We start from the raw sequence: 19357 nt of genomic DNA, 5'->3' as shown, positions 1-19357 counted from the left end.
GAGTGTAGATAAGTAGATGTGCAAAATTGTATTTTGATGATGGGAGCTCATCTCAACGGCAATGGCAACTCTCAAATTTCAGACTCTTTTGTTTGGAATGAGGTATTGGAGGAACTCACCCAGGTTGATTGTCTCAATGCAAAATATCAACTGTCCATTTCCCTCCATAGATGCTTGACCTATTGAATTCCTCCTGAGCTTTGTGCATGGTTCCAGGTTTAAGCATCTTTAGTCTCTTGCATTTTCTTTGAGGGCTGCATTGAGAGATAGTTGTATCTCCAGAAAATGATGTTTATTTAAGTATCTATCTTTGTCCAAGTCTGAAGACATTTTATTTGTATTAACTAGCTGCTACAGTTACAACTCTTGATTTAAATTGACATTCAACCACTAACAACTTCAAGAATATTATGATCCATACAATCACAAAAAGTTTGTCCAACCTCAAGACTAGAATAGGATTGAGTTTAGGTATTTGGCCAGATTAAGTAGATTTTCAAATCTGAATCCTCTCGATGGTGATTCATTCTCTATCTCAATATTGTCAGAGAGGAAGTGTTGGCTGGTGTACGAGCTCGTACTTATCTGATGTCTATTGAATCAATCTTTTGCAAGTACAGGTATGATTGTGAGCTGGCTACCTATCAAAATTTCAAATGCTAATCAGTTTACAACTTCCAAATTGGAACACCATGGAAGGCCCGGAATAGAAAAACTATTGGTTGAAGTTGGTTAAAACATAAATGCTATGATTATACTGTATAATGTAATTGTAAACCAAGCTTTCACTGCTTCATTGAATCCATGTAAAATATGTGATAAATTCTCATTTTATGAGGTGTGAAACATCATGTGTGAGTTGGATAAATGTTGAGCCTACAGCCAGATAATTTATTAATACATGAAAGAAATTCATTAACAAGTACATTTAAGGATTCCAAATTTTATTGTTATGTCAATACAAATTTGTTCTTTTATATAATTATAAGGACAGGTTAATAGCCAATTCATTGGCTGTGTTTCATTCTGTCCCATGTGTTGTCTACAATTATTTCTCTTCTATAATTGTTCATGTAATAGATATTCCATAATGCTGTCTTCTATGTTTCTTATTTTATACATTTCCATTAAGTTGTGTGAATGAAGAAAAATATAGAAAAGCAGAAAGAAAATAGCTTTCCTAAAAGATATTTTGCGGTTCTTTTAAAAAGATTGAAGAATTATAATCATACAATGTATCTTAAACATTTCTATGTAATCAGGCAAAGGTTGGATAAAGTGTTAATTTGTGTTTGGTTAATGTTTTATTAGCATTATTTAGCCCTCTGACTGTGTTCTTCAGAACAAGAGTGCTAACAAAATTAGTGCCAAAAGTGGTCATTATAGTATTATATGTATCAAAATTTATTACTGACAGCACTGGGTGCAGCTGCTCAGAGCTGAGATATGGTTCTCTGGGCAGTTCCTTGGCCTGTAGAGTGAAGACATTTGTTTAGGATTGGCAGCATTTGCGCCTTGTGTTGACTGACAAGATCCTGCAATCTTTCTCATCATCTCCTGTTCAATGTGATGGAAGCTGCTGTCTCTCCATTTTTGGCTGTACAGTGTCACTCACCCTGGAGGTATGTTTTTTTTAAAATACAGGGATGTTCAGACTCAAAGACCCTAAGTACTAAAACAAATTCAAACAAATTTGCAGTCAACAGGAAGCTGTATGCAGGATACCAACATATACAGAAATTTTGTAAAGTACTACTAAAAACTAAAGTAACTACTATGTGGATTAGACTGCATACTCATCCTGGCGAAGAAATGTCCAGGTAGGGGTAAATTAATAAACTTGAAGAAGCAAGTTAAATAATTGGAGTAGCACATTTGATGAAATTAAATTATGAACAACAGAAATTTTAAATAGTAATAGATCATTAGTAACTTAGGAAACATCGAATAAATACAGTGGCTTCTAGTTAATTTGGCTATTGGTTAATTGGGTCACTTACTTGGGACAACTCTTAAAGAACAAAAACTAATCATGAAAATAGCCGAGATTTCCTTTGTTTATTTGGGACAATATGCCACTTAATGGGGGCAGATTGTTGTTGAACATTTTCTAACTAGCATCAGTTATGTACACATTCGTGGCCATTAGAGACTGCACTTTGCTTAGAGCAAATTTTTTTTTAATAGCATCAGTTATGTGTATGTGTTGAAAAAGCAGTGATTTTTGTCACTGATAGTTGGTGAGAAATAAGCAGTAAGACAATTCCGAACTGTTTTGCTCACTGCAGTTTCAAGCATTCAGACTTAGAAGTGCCAGAAATGGGCAAGTGAAATGATGCAACATACACAAAATGCTGGAGGAACTCTGCAGGCCAGGCAGTATCCATGGAAATGAACGAACAGCTGACGTTTCAGGCCAAGACCCTTCTTCAAAACTGGAAAGGAAGGGAAAATGCAAATTTCACTACTTCAACAAGTTGGGAACCAAGAAGAATTTGAAAGCATCAACAATTATCTTGAATGTTACTTTTGGTCCCCACCAGACACTCAGTTCTCACCTGTGGCTCTAGGAAGCTGTTTGTATATGACAGCGGCCACACATCAATACACTGCTTCGACAGGCGAGCTAAATCAGGTGAGAGTAGCTAGTGGGTCTCATACCTCAGTGAGACAGGGACAGGCCTGTCCTAGCATGTGAAGTCAGCTCCGGCAGACTGGGCAGATGAAATCTACAGTGAGATCTAATGGCCTGGAAGATGGTTCTGCAACACTAGATGGAGAACAAATAGCCTGCTGAGAAACAGAAGCAGTCATGGTCATCCACTGCAATCATGGAAGACCCCAGTTTTGATGTCTACTCATCCCACTGGACCCGGACTTCCAAGGTCAAGAGAATGGAACTACTCCAGAGCAACGGCTTTTCCACTTTAAAAACTCCCCCCCCCCCCCCCACAGGTTTCCGGTCACCATCCGATGCCATGGACAACCACCAGTTGTTTTCTAATTTGATCTGTATGCATAATTTGTTACTCAGTTAAAAGGTATTTTGTCTTTTTTTATATACTTTTTAAACTATTTCCATGAAACCTTGGCTAATTGGGACAGCTGCTTAATTGGGCCAAAATGTAATGGTCCCTATGTATTCCAGTTAATCAGAATCCACAGTATATGCATATTGAGCAATTATAATATGGAATAACAAAAACGAAAAGAGATTCATCAAGTTATGAGATTGAGGAATTTCGAACTGATTAAAATTATCAAAGAAAATATTAGTGAAACCAAAGTCTCACAAACATCCAAGACCAAATGGCTTAAATCTCAAGAGGTAGCTACAAAATCAGTGTTGATAATTTTTCAGAAATTCCAAAATTCCCTAGATTTGGAAATGGTACAAGGGAATTCCAAGTTAGCAAATGTAACTCAATTGTCTATTAAATGAGGGAAAAAGAAACAGTAAGGCAGACATTATCGCTGGAGAAATGCTAAATCCATTATTATAACCACAGTGTCAGCATATGTTGAAAATTGTAATATAGTTAGAGTTAATTAGGTTCAGGTCGTAAGGAAGTGAAATGTGTTTGACAAATACAGCATGCTAGAGTGTTTTGAAGAAGTAGCTGGTAGTCTAAATAAGAAAGTACCAGTATATAGATTATCAGAAGAAATTCAACAATGCCACAGAGGAATCTGATTAGGATTCCTGGCTTTGAGCGTAGTATATTTGCATGGATTGAAGCTTGGTTAATGGACAGGAAACAGAGAATAGGAATTAAAAAATCATTTTAGGATGGCAGTTTGTAAAAAGTGGAGTCTTACAAGGCTCAGTGCCTGGGACAGAACTATTTTTGACGTAGTTGTTATATAATCTGAGTTAGATGATTGTTGTGTCTGTGCAATTAAGTAAAAGCACATATGTGGGAGATGGTTTTAAAAGGTGTATTTACATTGCTATGAGAGAGACATGCATAGACAACAAATCAATATGTAATGAAATAGATCCATACATTACACTTCCTCCCCCTTTAGATTAATAGAACATAAAGCTGTACATGTACCACACATTCAATTTCCCTTTCATAAACCCATATTCCAAATAAACATGCTTTCACAATGACAGTCCATTAACTAACTTCTTAGTTCTAAAGGTTCAGTCTTCTGGGTGGTGCTCTGTTTCTTTTGGGGTAGTGCCTCTGGATCTGTGGAGTGACATGAGGTTTGGTAGGTTTCTTATCTAAGACAACGTTCTTAGTTTCCGGTGTCACATTTCTGTCAGTGACATCTTCACCAAGAGGTAATTTGGAGACTGTAATGTGTCCATCTTGTTGGATACAGTCGACTCAGGTTTGTTCTTCAGTTGAGCATCCAGTATCTCATCCACATGATGTCTCCACTTCTGATTTCCAGCATCCACTGTGTACATCAGTGGTCCAGTTCTTGTAGCTATCTTAATGGGTGTCCACATATCTTCTCCATAATCACATGCTAGAACTTCCTGTCCAATCTCGAAGCTCCTTGCTGCTTCAATTGGCAACCGGCTGAACTGTTTATTCTGCACTTCCCTCCAGAGGTCTGGTTTCAGGAAGTCTATACAAGATCTCAGATTCCTGCTCATAAATAGCATTGCAAGCGTTTGATTTGTTATCACATTAACAGAGTTCCAATACACAACAAGGAAGTTGTCCACCTTGTGTTAAGGAAATATCCTCCTTGTCTATCATTTTAATGGACTTCTTGAAGGTTTGGATAAACCTTTCAACTAGCCCATTCATTGCTGGGCAGTGAGGAGCTGACTTGAAATGTCTGATTGCCATTTTACTTCATTAACAGTCGGAACTCTTCTGACGTGTATTATGGTCCATTGTCATTCACAATTTGTTCTGGTATTCCGTTTCTGGCAAAGATAGTCCTCAGAGAGGAGACAGTTATTGCTGATGTGATTGACTTTATTGGAATAACTTCTGGCCATTTTGAATGAGCATCCTCAGCAATCAGAAACATGGAGTCCATGAATGGCCCAGCTTAGTCAATATGTACTCTTTGCCATGACGATGATGGCCACCTCCTCATGTAATGGTGCCTGTGGGGATGCATTTTCAACATATTGGCATCATGAACAGTTTTTGGCCAAGTGTTCAATCTGTTTATCTATTCCCGGTCACCATATGTAACTCCCTGTGAGACTCTTCATCTTGACTGTACCCAGGTGTCCTTCATGCAGATTCTCTAACACTCTAATGCACAGTTTAGATGGAACCACAACACGAGATCCACACATCAGTGTTCTTTGACATACCAACAGTTGGTCTCATCTCGCTGAGAACTCTGGAAATATAGGGCCACCATAAGCTGTCCATCCTTGCATGGTGATTTCATTGACTTTTGACAATGTCGGGTCATTCCTTGTTTACCTTAGTATTTTGGAATTTGTTACCTGCAATTGGTTCACGAATGTGGTGTGGAACACTACATCTAGGTCACAATATGAAGACATTTCTTCTTCATTTGCCAATAGTGGAAGATGTGACAAGCCATCAGTGATGCTGTGTTGCTTGGTATCCTTAAACTCTATGTCATTAGAGTGGGCTCCTATGAATAAACCCTAATGTTGTTACTTGGTAACAGTCATCACTGGAATTTCCTTTCTGGGATTGAAATGGATAGAAGAGGTTTGTGATCCGTCACTAGCATAATTTTTTGTCCATAGAAGTCATGGTGGAACCTCTTTATTCCCCATACTAGACTAAAGGTCTCGGTCAATCTGTGTGTAGTTGCGTTCTGCGCTCATCAGTGATCTTGAAGCAAACACAACTGGGCATTCGGATCCATTTTTCATAATGTCTGACAAAACAGCTCCAATGACATAAGGGGATACATCACACGGCAGTCTGATGGGCAGGGATGGGTCATAATGGGTGAGTTCATCTGATGTTATTAGTCTCTTTGTTTCCTCGAATGCTCTTTCACCTCTTTCCAACCATTCCCACTTTGCTCCTGTTTGCAACAGTGCATTCAAAGGATGCAGCACTGTAGCAATATTTGGGAGAAACTGGTGGTAGTAGTTTACAAGGGGTAAGATTTTTTGGTTTGGATGACTGCAGCATTACTTCAGTCTTCTCTTGTGACTTATATAGCCATGTTTGTCAATGACATGTCCACAATATGAGATTTCATTCATGAAAAACTCACGTTTTCTCGCTTTGCACACAGACCATACTAATCAGCCTGGTAAGCACTTTACAAAAGTTCTGAAGGTGCTCTTCATCATTTTTTCCACTCATGATGATGTCATCAAGGTAACATCGGGTTCCTGGGATAACTTGGAGCACTTGGTCCATTGCTCTTTGCCAAATTGCAGGAGCTGACACAGTGCCAAATACGAATTGATTATCCTGGAACAGTCCTTTGTGAATGTTGATTGTGAGGAACTTCCTGCTTGACTCCTCAATCTCCATTTGCAGATAGGCTTCTGATAAGCCAATCTGTGAAAACCTCTCACCCCCTGCCAAAGATGTAAAAAAGAAGTCTATTAGTGGCGGGGGCTACTGCACAGAACGCAGCACCGGGTTGATGATCACCTTGAAATCCCCACATATGCAAACAGCTTCAGCCTTCCCTTTCTTGATCAAGCAGGGCAATGGCATGCCCCATTCACTCCACTCAGCCTTGGAGAAAATTCCAGACACTTCCAAGCTCTGCAGTTCAGCATCCCCTTTAGGACATAGTGTGTATGACACTGGACATCCTTTATGGAATCTTGGTGTTGCTGTTCCATTCAGTTCAATTCTGACCTTCACGCCTTTGAGTTTACCAACCCCCTCCCAAGCACCTTCTCATTAACATTAAGCAGCTGTACCAGTCTCTAGCTAGTGCTACCATTTGGGCTGCTGTTGCCTGTAGATATCACACTGAGAACTTTGATTGAGTGCCAGTCTAGTTGAATTTTTCTTAGCCATTCATGTCCCAAAAGTGCTGACCCTCCACTTTTCAATACATAGAACTCTAATTATTGTGTTTGGCCTCCATATGTCACATTTAGTTTTAGTTTGCCTTTGGGAGACATTTTAAGTCTTTAGCATCACTGAGGTCTTCTCTAATGGTATCTTAGAAAACAGACTGCTGTAGTCATCCTCTGGAATTATGGACAAAGCTGACCCTGTATCCATTTCCATTTTCAGTTTTACATCGGACACATCTATTGTGATCATGATGATTTTGTGACCTGATTCAGTTATACTATGCAGTTCTGGGCATGGCAGCTCACCTTTGCCAGACTGTTGTTTGACTCTGTTTTACATTCCGTAACTTTGTGCATTTGCTTAGTTTTGTGTTTGAGATTTTTCACTTGGTTGTGGTTTTTCTCTGCCTTGCACATTCTCTCCATGTAACCCTGTCTGCACTTTCTGCAGACTTTTTCTTTCAACCAACAGTCATTTGCATCATGGGAGGATTTGCCACATCAATAACATCTTTGGCTTTTTGCACCATTCAGGAAACTTTGTGCATTTCGCATTCTAACCTCCTTTTCTGTAGTTCTGCTGCATCCTTTGCTGCTGTCTCTAATGATATTACAATGGTCAATGTCCATTCTAAGGTTAGATCTCTTTCAGATAATAGCCTTTGAGTGCTTTGAGTATACATGCCACATACAAGCCTGTCCCTTAATGCATCAGAAAGTCCATCTCTAAAGTCACAGAACTGGGAACATTTGCACAGTTCTGCAATGTATTCAGAAATGCTTTCATTTTTTGACTGGTTCCTTTTGTAAAATCTATATCTCCCAGCTATTGCCAGCAGTTTAGGGCTCAAGTGCTTTTATAAAATTGTAACGATTTCGTCGAATGTCTTGCTTGCTAGCTTTTCAGGGGTTACTAGATTGCAAAAGAGACTGAAGCTAAGAAGTGTGATACTTCCTTTTCTCCTCCACATTGTTTGTGCTACAATACAGTTCAACCCTCTCAATATACAAGTCCCAGCCTTTATTAGTGCTGTCAAATTTAAATTCAGGTAATTAAGTTGAATTTTAGAAACAGAACTTTCATCAGTGATGTCAATGAAACTTCCAGATTTTTGTAATAACTCATCTGGTTCACAAGTTCTCCTTGTGGAAAGAATTCAGCTACCTCTACCAGGTGTAACCTAGTCTTTAAAGGTCACTGAATGTTAGAAATATTTGAAGATTATTAAAATTGCTCTCAGATTTCACTAATGATAAAGCTCTGGCTCAGCTTGCTTTTGTCAGTGGCAGTTTAGAGGAAGGGACTCTGCTCTGAGGTGCAGTTTCTCACATACAGTAATTGGAGTTCATCGTACATATGAGATAGAGCCTTCACATTTGGCAATACTGGCAACATTCTGTGAAGGACTAAAACCAAAAGCATATTCCTTCACAGTTTAGACAATGTGTCTGTAACTGGAGATCATTGTTTTAGGGGAAGGGATCAGCTATTTAAGACTGAAATGAGGAAAAGGTGCTTCCATGAAATGCTCATGAATCTCTGGCACTCTCTACTTCAAGTGATGAGGGATAAATGCTAATCATTTTTAAGCACCACAATTAAGAGATATGGTATTGGGTATGTTAGTATAAGGGAAATTTGAGCTATGAACATCGAAAAAGACAGTGTAGATTTATTGAGGTCTGTAGCATTGTGTTTCTTTAATGTCAAGAGTAAAAGTTGTATGTAGAGAGAACCATTTACAATAATAACATAACAAAGGCATTCAAGAAAGAAATCAATTTAAAATTGGTGTTGTTTGTGGCCTCATGAAAACATAAGTTCATAGTGCAATTTCCTAGATGTTATGAAATCAGGCACTTTTAAATTTGAATAATAGTCTAAAGGATTTGTTATTTTAAATTTATGACAAATTATGTTTCTTTTCAGATTATGTATTGATAATTGAAAATACTGCAGCATCTGTAAATTTACTGCTGGAAGCATATGGCCACTTATTTTTGAACTTACTCAGCAAATTAATCCATTATAAATGTAGTTTATGAGTTATATTATTGTCATAGGGCAAAATACCAATTTGCCTTGATACAAAGTAGAATAAATATTGACAGGCAATGCTTCCTTCAAAGTGACTCTGAACTTCACTACAGAAGATATAGTGATTTTATTCAACATTTTCTTTTAATATCCTCTGTTATATGCATGTCAATTGTTCCAGCTCCAAAAGGTGCATTTCTCTTGAGTGTGATAGTATTGGGTTTGCTGTCTGCAAAGCCCTAAACTCAAAAGGAGGTTTAAAGCCCTATCTGATATCGGCATTTGTAGGTACCTTCACTATAGGGAAGTTATACTGTGTCAATTGACTCTTCAAAGACAAGCTTACTTCCCTGATTAGTCTCTGTGGTGAGGTCTAATGGCCAATACCCACTACTGAGTGGTGGGTACCACTTTCTACCCAGGAGGAGATACTTCCGGCTAACAAAGTAGTTTATATGGTTTATTTTATTTTTAATGATATACATTTAAATTTAGTCAAGTTCAAAGTTCAAACAAAATTTTTGCTAACAAAGTACATATATGTCAGCATATACAATCCTGAGATTCATTTTCTTGTGAGCATGCTGAACAAATCTATAGAATAAATATAACAATAATCAATGGAAGACCACCCAACTAGGATGTTCACCCAGAGGGCAAAAGACAACAAACTGTGCAAATGCAAATATGAATAAATAGTGATAAATAATGAGAATGTGAGATGAAGAGTCCTTGAAAGTGAGTTCATTAGTTGTGGGAATATTTCAATGATGGGGCGAGTGAAGTTATCCCCTTTTGTTTAAGAGCCTGAAGGTTGAGGATTAGTAACTGTTTTTGAACCTGGTGGTGTACCTTCTCTCACTCAATGTCAGCAACACCAAGGAGCTGGTTACAGACTCCTGTACCTTCTTCCTGATGGCAGCAGTGAGAAGAGAGCAGGACCTGGTTGGTAGGAATCCCTGATGACAGACGTTGATTTTCCATGGCAGCATTTCACATAGGTGTGCTCAACATTCTCAAGAGGTCAAAAATTAATCAATGATTTAATTGAAATAGGCTATGGAAAAATATTGGTTAAGTTACTGCACAAACTTTACGCAAGATGGTCAAGGCCAAATCCACTATTTTTTATAGGATTTTCCATTCAAGTGCATTGGTGTTTCCATACCAGGCTGTAAAACAGCCAGTGTATATAGTCTATGAAGTTTATAATCAGTTCCTTGGTCTTGCTGACATTGAGTGAGAGATTGTTATTATGACACCACTTAGCCAAATTTTCAATCTCCCTTCTAAGTGCTGATTCATCCCGTCCTTTGATTTGGCCCACAACAGAATATAGTACATAATATGTAGTTTTTAATGCACATTTAAAACTCATGATGGATTTCTGATATATAAAAGATTTCTAAATTCCAAAAGATTTTTCCAAAGGATTTCCAAACACAGGTACAGCTCTTATGAACTAAAAGGACATACCATTGAGCTGCAGATGAGCAAGTCTTCCATTGTAGAAACTGAAGATTGAGGAATTAATTCTAGTTCTTTCTTTCACCCTGTCTTTCTGTTATTCCCTTTGGTATTATTAGCAATCCCACACACTTCTTCACATTGATACTGTTTTGCTACTAGAGTTTGACATTATCTGCATTTGATGTTTTTCAACTACCTTTGCTGGGACAAAGTAATTCACATAGATAGTCTAAAAGCTTCTGGGGACGGAGTTCCCAGACACCCAAAATTAACGCTGTGAGGGCTGACTCTTGGAGTACACAAATATCCTAACTATTGATTGATCAACGATACTTGTGACTATGCTTGATATACTATTTGACAAAATAGTCTGGTCTACCAGTTTCCTTGGTACAAATAACTTTGCCAGTGTTGTCTGGTTTGATGCAGAACAATTAATATAACCCTTTTGATTAAACATGGGCCTACAAGATCTCACTGTTTTTCTTATTTACAACAAGAAGGTGTGAAAAGAATATTGGTTAAAAGTTTAACTTTGTCAAAAGCAACTCTAACACTTTGGAAAGACCATGCTGCTCTGATAGAAAGCTGTGGAAAGAAATTGGCCTCTAGGACTCTGGAAAGTGACTATCACATGAAGAAAATGTTATTTTAAGAATCTGTAACAAAAAGCTATGAAAATAATGGACCTATTTGGATTGTAAACTTATTGTTTTTGTTTGAATTAATATTTTTGTAATAAGTCTGCACACTAAGGGACAGGATTGTGCTGGACAGGAACTACTGATAGGAACTGCTACCCACAGTCCCTGCACAACCACACTTAACTGTCCAGGATTTGCAGAGTCCATGACAACCATTTGCTTCCTACAGTCCAGTGACCTGACCTAGATGAGAACTGGGCCTCAAATTCTATACTGCGCAGGCCCTGACACTGAAATATGCCACCCACCACATTCATTTAAACTACACCCTCTAATTGTTGACTCCTCCACCCTTAGATAAAAGACAATGAGCATCCACCTTATCTATGTCCCTCATGACTTTACTGATCCTCATCAGATCAACTCTTAGCCTCCTTTCTCATCAATTTCTTTCTATAGTACAGGTGATCAGAACTCCATGCAATATTCTGGGTGCAGTCTTATCAATGCATTGTGCATTTATATCCCAGTGCACAGCACGATATCCCAATGCTTGCACACATTTTTCTGTCCAGAAAATGGAAGTGTGCCTTATGCCTTCTTCACCATCTTAACTACCCATTGCTACCACTTGCAGGAAACTATGTAAAGGTACCCCAAAGTCTCTCTATTCTACAACACTCCACAGGACCTTGTCATTCCATGTGTGTGTTCCACTCTGGTTTAATTTCTAAAAATACGTCACCATACTTATTGGAGTTAGAGCACAGTAGTGTAGTGGTTAGCACAACGTTATTGCAATTCATGGCACTGGAGTTCGGAGCTCAATTCCGGCATCCTCTGTAAGCAAGTTTGTACGTTCCTTTCCATGTGCACAAGGGGTTTTCTCTGGGTGCTCCAATTTCCTCCCACTGTCCAAAGACATACCAGTTAGTATGTTAATTAGTCATTGTAAATTGTTCCTGTGATTAAGCTAGAGTTAAATTGGTAGGTTACTGTGCAGCGTAGCTCAGTGGGCTGGAAAAGCTTGTTCCACACTGTATCTCTAAATAAATAAACAGCATCAGTCATTCCTTTGCTCATTTCCTCATTGATCTTGGTCTTTTTATAACCTTACACAAACTTTTTCACTGCCCATTACACTGTCAGTTTTGGTGTCATCTGTAAACTTACCAAAACATACCACCTAGATTCTCATCCAAATCATTAATATATATGACAGACAACAGGAGTTAAACACTGATACCTGTGGCACACTACAGGTCAGTGGTCTCCACACAGAAAGAAAATAGTACTCCACTATCATTCTCTGACCTGCTCCATCAATTTTATATCCAATTGGCTAGCTCACCTTGGGTCCAATAGAATTTCACTTTCTGGATCAGTTTACAGGACCTTGTCAAAAATCTTGCTAAAATCTACAGACAATGTCTATAGCTCATATCTATAGCCCTCCCTCATCAAACCTTTGGTCACCTCTTCAAGAAACTCAATGAAATTTGTGAAAAATGATCCCCATCCTCAAAGCCTTGCTCACTATCCCTAATCAGTGTTTACCTTTACAAGTACAGTAAGACTATGTCTCTCAGAATAATTTCCAGTAACTTTTCCACAATTTAAGTTCACTGGCTTGTAGTTCCTTGACTTGTCTTCGCAGCTCTTCTAAAGTAGCCACCCTGTCTTCTAGCCCCTCTTCCATAGCTGTTTTTTCCCTTGTTTCACACAATGCTCCATAATATACTTGGTCAGGTCCTTGAGATTTATCCACTTTTATCTGCATCAAGGCCACCAACACTTTCTCTTACGCAATATTGATATGTTTCAGAACATCATTGTTCTTTTCCCTGATTGCCCTCACTTCCATGACCCTCATGAGAACTAAAGGTGAAAATATTCACTCAAGACTCTACTCATTTCCTGTGGCTTCATGCATAGATAACCACACATCCTTAATGATAATTAATCTCTCCCCCAATACCCTTTTGCTCTTCATATATGCTTATAGAATGTCTTAAGATTCTCCATTCCCCCTCTGTCAGGCATATCTCATGTCACCTTTTTGTTTTCCTTACTTCCATCTTCAGTGCACTGGTACATCCTTTATTCTCCTCAGAGCATTTCTTGATCCCAGCTGCCTATGCCTCCTGACATATGCCTCTTTTTTTTTCCTGACTAAAGCCTCAAAAGCCCTCAATAACCAGGGTTTCCTAATCCTGCCAGCCTTGCCTTCTACACTAACAGGATCCTGTTGGCACTGAGTTCTTGTTATGCCTCTTTTTAAACATTTGTCAAACATCCTTTTACCTGCTAACAGAGTCTCCCAATCAATCTTTACAGGTTACTGTCTAATGTTATTTAAATTAGTCTTTTGCCAATTTTGTACTTTAACTTGTGGACTAGATTAGAGAATATAAATAGCTTACTCCTATTGCTATCTTGCAATCAGATAAGAACTGAAAACTACCCGTGGCTATTGTAGAAGTGCTGGAGTGCACGATCAGAATAAGATGGATGTGTGCAGGGGATAAAAGTGCTTTGAGAGCTAGAAATAGAGAAATAGTTATTATTAAATGGGATGCAGTGAAATGGAAATAATGGGCAGGACTATTAGAACCTCCACCCTGTCGAGCTGAAGCTCAAGTGGTAGCACTTCTGATGTGCTGCTGGATGCAGCACCAAGGCAGCTTGGGGATGCACCATCAAGATCCATGACTTTAAGTTTACTTGTTGCTTATGGATTGTTTTACTTTGAGGGACAACCTAGACAGAGATATTTCCAGGACATTGGGAGTCACAGTGCTGCAAATGGTTAGTCTTTTGATCTACTGAGCAATCAATAATGGGGCCACAGGTATGGTGGTTTTCAATCAGTGATCAGTGTTGGGGCTTGCAGAGAAGGATGGCTATCAAAATTAGGGTAGATAGGATGGGATATAGTAAAATCGATGAACAGGTAAAGCATTGAGTAGGCAGCCAACATCAGGGACTTACAGGGTAGAGGGAAAATCAAAAATGAAGTAAGAGTCTGGGACCATGTTGGATATGGGCTACCATTGGAACCTCAGGGATCAGGGAGTCAATTGCTGGATTGACTGAGTGGGAGCTCAATGGGGTCGGACTTGCTTATATTGGAGCAAAGCCTTGGTTGACCAGACAGCATCAAACAAGGGTAGCTGCTAGGACAATACGTATTGATTTCACCAACAACAAAGGAACAACAATCGATGCACATCAGACATGCAAACGTGACTCATGATAGAAAGTGTCAAATTGAATTTACAAAGAGATGCATTAAAACCAAGAAATGGTATTTCATTTCATGATGCGTACATTTTTACTTGAATAGCCCTGTAGTGTTCTCGCTCGGGTGTAACAGAACGCTGAACTAAACACCGAGGTAAACCGTAGTCAATGAAAACAAGGTCACAGTAAGATTAACCATTTACTGTTCACTCTTCCACATTAACGTATGGTGAAAACTGTTGATAAAACAATACAAGATTTGTACAGTATTTGTTTCCTTCTAGATATCACATTTACATCGTAAATACTTGCAAAGGTAAAACTACAACAACTACATTACATTAAAGTGCAGCATACAGTAAGAATCTACTTATGCCATTGACTGCTTTAAATACACTTCAACAGAACTATCCGCAACTCTTTAACTAACGAAAACATAAACCTTATTGACCATCGTTACTTTTAACAGAATCAGCGTTAACATTTTAATTCAACATATCGATTATCTTGTGAACTTACAGCGTTGCTTCACTGTGTTTCTAATGCATAGAAGACAACTTTTCTTGCGCTGGACTCGCACATGTGAGCCCCCACCTTCCCGTTTCTCCAAACCGGTATTTTCCCATAAGACGCGGCGAAACCGGATGTGACGTCATTGCATGCCGCGATATATTACAGACAACGAATTTACTTAAACAATCCTAACTTTAACTAGAAAATGCTAACAAATGAATTACTAAGCGAAAATATTATAAACTAAATAACTGTCATAAAGGCAGCACACTCCACACTTGACCTTCGTAAGGTCACAATGAACATAATACAAAACTTCAGTCTCTAAATCAGTCCTTAGGTAGAAGTTGAATGACTTCTGTAACTGGCCTTTGGTAAATTTTCACATCGCCTTGGTTGGTAGTTTTCAACTCGACCTTCCTGACATGTCCATCCCGACTAGGGAATGTGGCAGTGATTCTGGCCATTGGCCAGCAGTTGCGGGTGATTTGCTTGTCCCTGAGCAGGACTAAATCTCCAACTTGAAGATTCCTGCCGGGTTCTGTCCACTTTTGTCTGTGTTGCAACAAAGGTAGATATTCCTGTCTCCAACGAGACCAGAACCGATTTGCCAGAGCCTGGACCTGTCTCCATTGCTTTGTGTACAAATCCTTATCAGGGAAGTCCCCTGGTGGAGGGGGAGCTCCTGCCTTCTGCGTAAGGAGCATTGATGGCGAGGGTATGAAGGGGTTTTCCGGGTCAGAAGACACGGGTAGGAGTGGTCGTGCATTTGTAATGACTGTGACCTCTGCCATTAGTGTGCACAGTACCTCGTGGGTCAATCGGGTGTGTTGCGGCATCTCAGGTTTCCTTTTCAGGGTTTTTTGCAAGGACGTGAACTGCTTGACTGCCTGCTCTTTGTTGTTTGGCAAGCACTGGTGTGGTTCTCTGAAAGGCAGTGGGGCGACCCCATTATTTGCTTCATCTCTGAAGACCTTGGTGTCCTTTGTTTTTAAGAAAATGGCATCTTGAGCTGATTGAGCAAGTTTATTATCATGCTCAGTTTGAGTGAAGACTGACTGACCCAGCATCTCATCAGTTACTTTACGTTTGTTAAAGCCTTGTCCTGCTTCCTTAATACACGTGACACTTGTGCGGGGTTGAAAAATTGAATGGCGGCCACTCTCTAGCACGTTGGTCTTGAGTGTGTTAACTGTCGGTTTGTGTACATTGCCAAGGCACACCTCTCCTATCACCACCCAGCCCAGATCCAGGCGTTGGGCAAAGGGAGCGTCGTGTGGTCCATTGACCTGCTGCCTGACCTTGTGCACCCGGAGAACATCTCTTCCTAATAGCAGGAGTATTTCTGCTTTTGGATCCAGCTCTGGGATGTGTTTGGCGATGTGGTGGAGATGTGGCTGGTGTAGCACCGCACTTGGCGTCGGGATCTCAGTGCGGTTATTCAAGATTTCATTGCACTCTAAGAGTGGAGGGAGACAGATGACGATTTTATCATCCAGGGACTCGATCTGGAAGCCTTCTGCCTTCCTTTCATAAGTTTCCATGTTGCATGAGCAAGTTCTAAGGTAGTATGGGAACTGCTCACTCTCAATGTTGAACAAGTTAAAGAACTCTGGACTGACTAGTGAGCGATTGCTCTGATCGTCCAGAATTACATAGGCTTTGATGGCCTTGTCTTTGGCTCCCTTAGGGTACACCTTAGTGAGGCAGATCTTTGAACAAGAACGGCTTGACTGAGCTTGACCGCAAACTTCTGTACAGCTCGAGCTGACAACAGTTGTCCTGGAGTGAGCTTCTCCCTCCCCGCCGTCCTGTTGTGGGGGTGAAGGAGCGTTGTCGGTTCGCGGTAACGGGCCGGGATGCATGGCCCCATCGTGATTAGTGCTATTACATTCCGGGCACTTCACGGCGATCGTACACTCTCTAGCAAGGTGAGAGGTAGAGGAACAGCATTTAAAACATATTCTTTTCCTCTCTTCAAGGGGTTTTTCCCTAAACGTTCTGCATTTCTTGAGGGGGTGGGGTTTGTTATGCAATGGACAATTCTTGCTAGGGTTGTTGTTAGTTGTAAAGGCTTCAGTCTTAAGCACTGAGACTGGTTTATTAATGTTGAAATTATTCAAAGAGGATTTATCTGGCTTGGTGTAAATTGTACTGCTTCCTGGACCCATGAGGCTAGGGTCATTTTGCTTCTTCGCCTCCTTGCACACAAACCTAGTGAAATACTCAAAGGGAGGAAATTGACCTCTGTGATCTTCCTTGTACTCTGAGGCAACAGACAACCACCTGTCCTGCAGCCCAAATGGAAGTTTGTCCACGATTTGTCTAATCCCAGATGGAGTATCTAGGTATACTAGACCAGTTGAGTAGCCATCTTCTTTGGCACCTTGAATCTCCATGAGTAAATCTCCGAGCTCCCTTAACTTAATGTGGTCCTTGGCTGACACCTTAGGAAAATTTTCCAGACGTCGGTATAGCGCTGCTTCAATAATTTCGGGGGCCGCATAGCCCTCCCGAAGTCTCTCCCATGCTTTGCTCAAGGCTAGCTCGGGTTTGTTGATGTACACTGAACGTATGCGTCTCACCTGTTCGCATGATTCTTTTCCCAGCCATTTCGCCATAAGATCCAACTCTTGGGTTGCTCTGAGCTGGACTCCGTCGATAGCGTTGGTGAATGTGGAGTACCATGCACGGTAATTTTCAGGTTTATCGTTGAACTGGTATAGTCCTGAAGTGATGAGATCCCGTCGTGCTAAATACCGTGCCATGGGTTCGACTGCAAGTGGCATGCGGGCTGGGGAAATACGTCGGCGGGTATACAACTGAGGGCGTACATCTGTTATGGAATTTGCTGTTCTGAATTCGGTCTTTGCCTCTCTTCTCCCCGAATCTGGTAAGTTTGGTGTCGAGAAGTACTTGTCGTGAGCCCTTTCATTCTTGAGTTCGTCGCAGAGTTGCAAGGGTAAATTGTTTTCCTCGGATGGATGTGATGCGATCGGGCCTCTCTGAGGCTCCTCATGATGTGGGACGTTATCAGATAAGCATGGAGAGGAAGGACGAGTCTGCCAGTCTATTTGAGATTGGACATAGTCGCTTGTGCGTTCCAACCTGATCTTTTCTGAAGTAGATTTTCCGTCAACCAGATCATGCATTCCTTCAGCATCTTCTATGTAATCTGCTTCCACCCTGGCAGCTTCTTCTTCTCGTGCTAGCATCAGCACTTCTAACTCTGCCGCTATCCTTGCCCTTTCCAACTGGTTTTCGGCTTCTCTGGCAGCTGCTTCCTTCTGGTTTTCGGCTTCTCCGGCAGCCGCTTCCTTCTGGTTTTTGGCTTCTCTGGCAGCCGCTTTCATTTTCAATTTTGCTTCTTGTTTGGCATAGCGCACTCGCAACTTGGCGGATTCTGCTTTAGCTCTTGCTTGGGCGGCCTTACTTGATGATGCCCTACTGCCCCTGTCGCTGGATGGCAACGACTTGATGCTGGATCGAGTTGTCATTGCAGCACTTGAAACACCTGATAATGCTGCTTTTTCACTGTAGTGTTCTCGCTCGGGTGTAACAGAACGCTGAACTAAACACCGAGGTAAACCGTAGTCAATGAAAACAAGGTCGCAGTAAGATTAACCATTTATTGTTCACTCTTCCACATTAACGTATGGTGAAAACTGTTGATAAAACAATACAAGATTTGTACAGTATTTGTTTCCTTCTAGATATCACATTTACATAGTAAATACTTGCAAAGGTAAAACTACAACAACTACATTACATTAAAGTGCAGCATACAGTCAGAATCTACTTACGCCATTGACTGCTTTAAATACACTTCAACACAACTATCCGCAACTCTTTAACTAACGAAAACATAAACCTTATTGACCGTCGTTACTTTTAACAGAATCAGCGTTAACATTTTAATTCAACATATCGATTATCTCGTGAACTTACAGCGTTGCTTCACTGTGTTTCTAATGCGTAGAAGACAACTTTTCTTGCGCTGGACTCGCACATGTGAGCCCCCACCTTCCCGTTTCTCCAAACCGGTATTTTCCCACAAGACGCGGCGAAACCGGATGTGACGTCATCACATGCTGCTATATATTACAGACAACGAATTTACTTAAACAATCCTAACTTCAACGAATTTACTTAAACAATCCTAACTTTAACTAGAAAATGCTAACAAACGAATTACTAAGCGAAAATATTATAAACTAAATAACTGCCATAAAGGCAGCACAAGCCCCATCCAACCTCATTTCTAGGCTAACATCCCTTCTTGTGGTAGCTTCAATAAGAAATCATGGAAGTGCTTAAAACTTCTTGGTTAGCTTCTGACTTCTGTATTTTATTGCTTTCAGTAAAATCGATGGGTGTGTGACTTCATGTTTTAAATAGTCTTCAAGAGCTTGCAGGGCATTCCTCCCCTTCAAATGGGCAGGTTGCCAAACACCAAAATAAACAGATAGCTTTACTGAGGCCCCAAAGTAA

General features: G+C 40.2%; 2 protein-coding genes across 8 annotated transcripts in view; one reads left to right on the top strand and one right to left on the bottom strand.

Annotated features, from left to right (window-relative positions):
- akap6 (A kinase (PRKA) anchor protein 6) overlaps positions 1-19357 on the top strand; it is a 404269-nt gene that overhangs the window by 370656 nt on the left and 14256 nt on the right. The window lies entirely within an intron of this gene.
- LOC140725070 (uncharacterized) lies at positions 14572-19083 on the bottom strand. Its single transcript, XM_073040045.1, has 2 exons — positions 18815-19083; positions 14572-18531 (listed from the first exon to the last, which is right to left on the bottom strand). Exon 2 carries the CDS (start codon positions 18361-18363, stop codon positions 15196-15198), a length of 3168 nt encoding a protein of 1055 aa, XP_072896146.1. The 5' UTR covers positions 18364-18531; positions 18815-19083; the 3' UTR covers positions 14572-15195.

The sequence above is a fragment of the Hemitrygon akajei genome, chromosome 3, assembly GCF_048418815.1.
Source record: "Hemitrygon akajei chromosome 3, sHemAka1.3, whole genome shotgun sequence".
NCBI classification, from domain to species: domain Eukaryota; kingdom Metazoa; phylum Chordata; class Chondrichthyes; order Myliobatiformes; family Dasyatidae; genus Hemitrygon; species Hemitrygon akajei.
The sequence above is the reverse complement of the archived record's forward strand: the minus strand, read 5'-3'. Positions and strand labels throughout refer to the sequence as shown.

Excerpts from the sequence above, each read along its gene's own strand:
- LOC140725070 (XM_073040045.1), bottom strand. The coding sequence starts at position 18,363 with ATGACAACTCGATCCAGCATCAAGTCGTTGCCATCCAGCGACAGGGGC.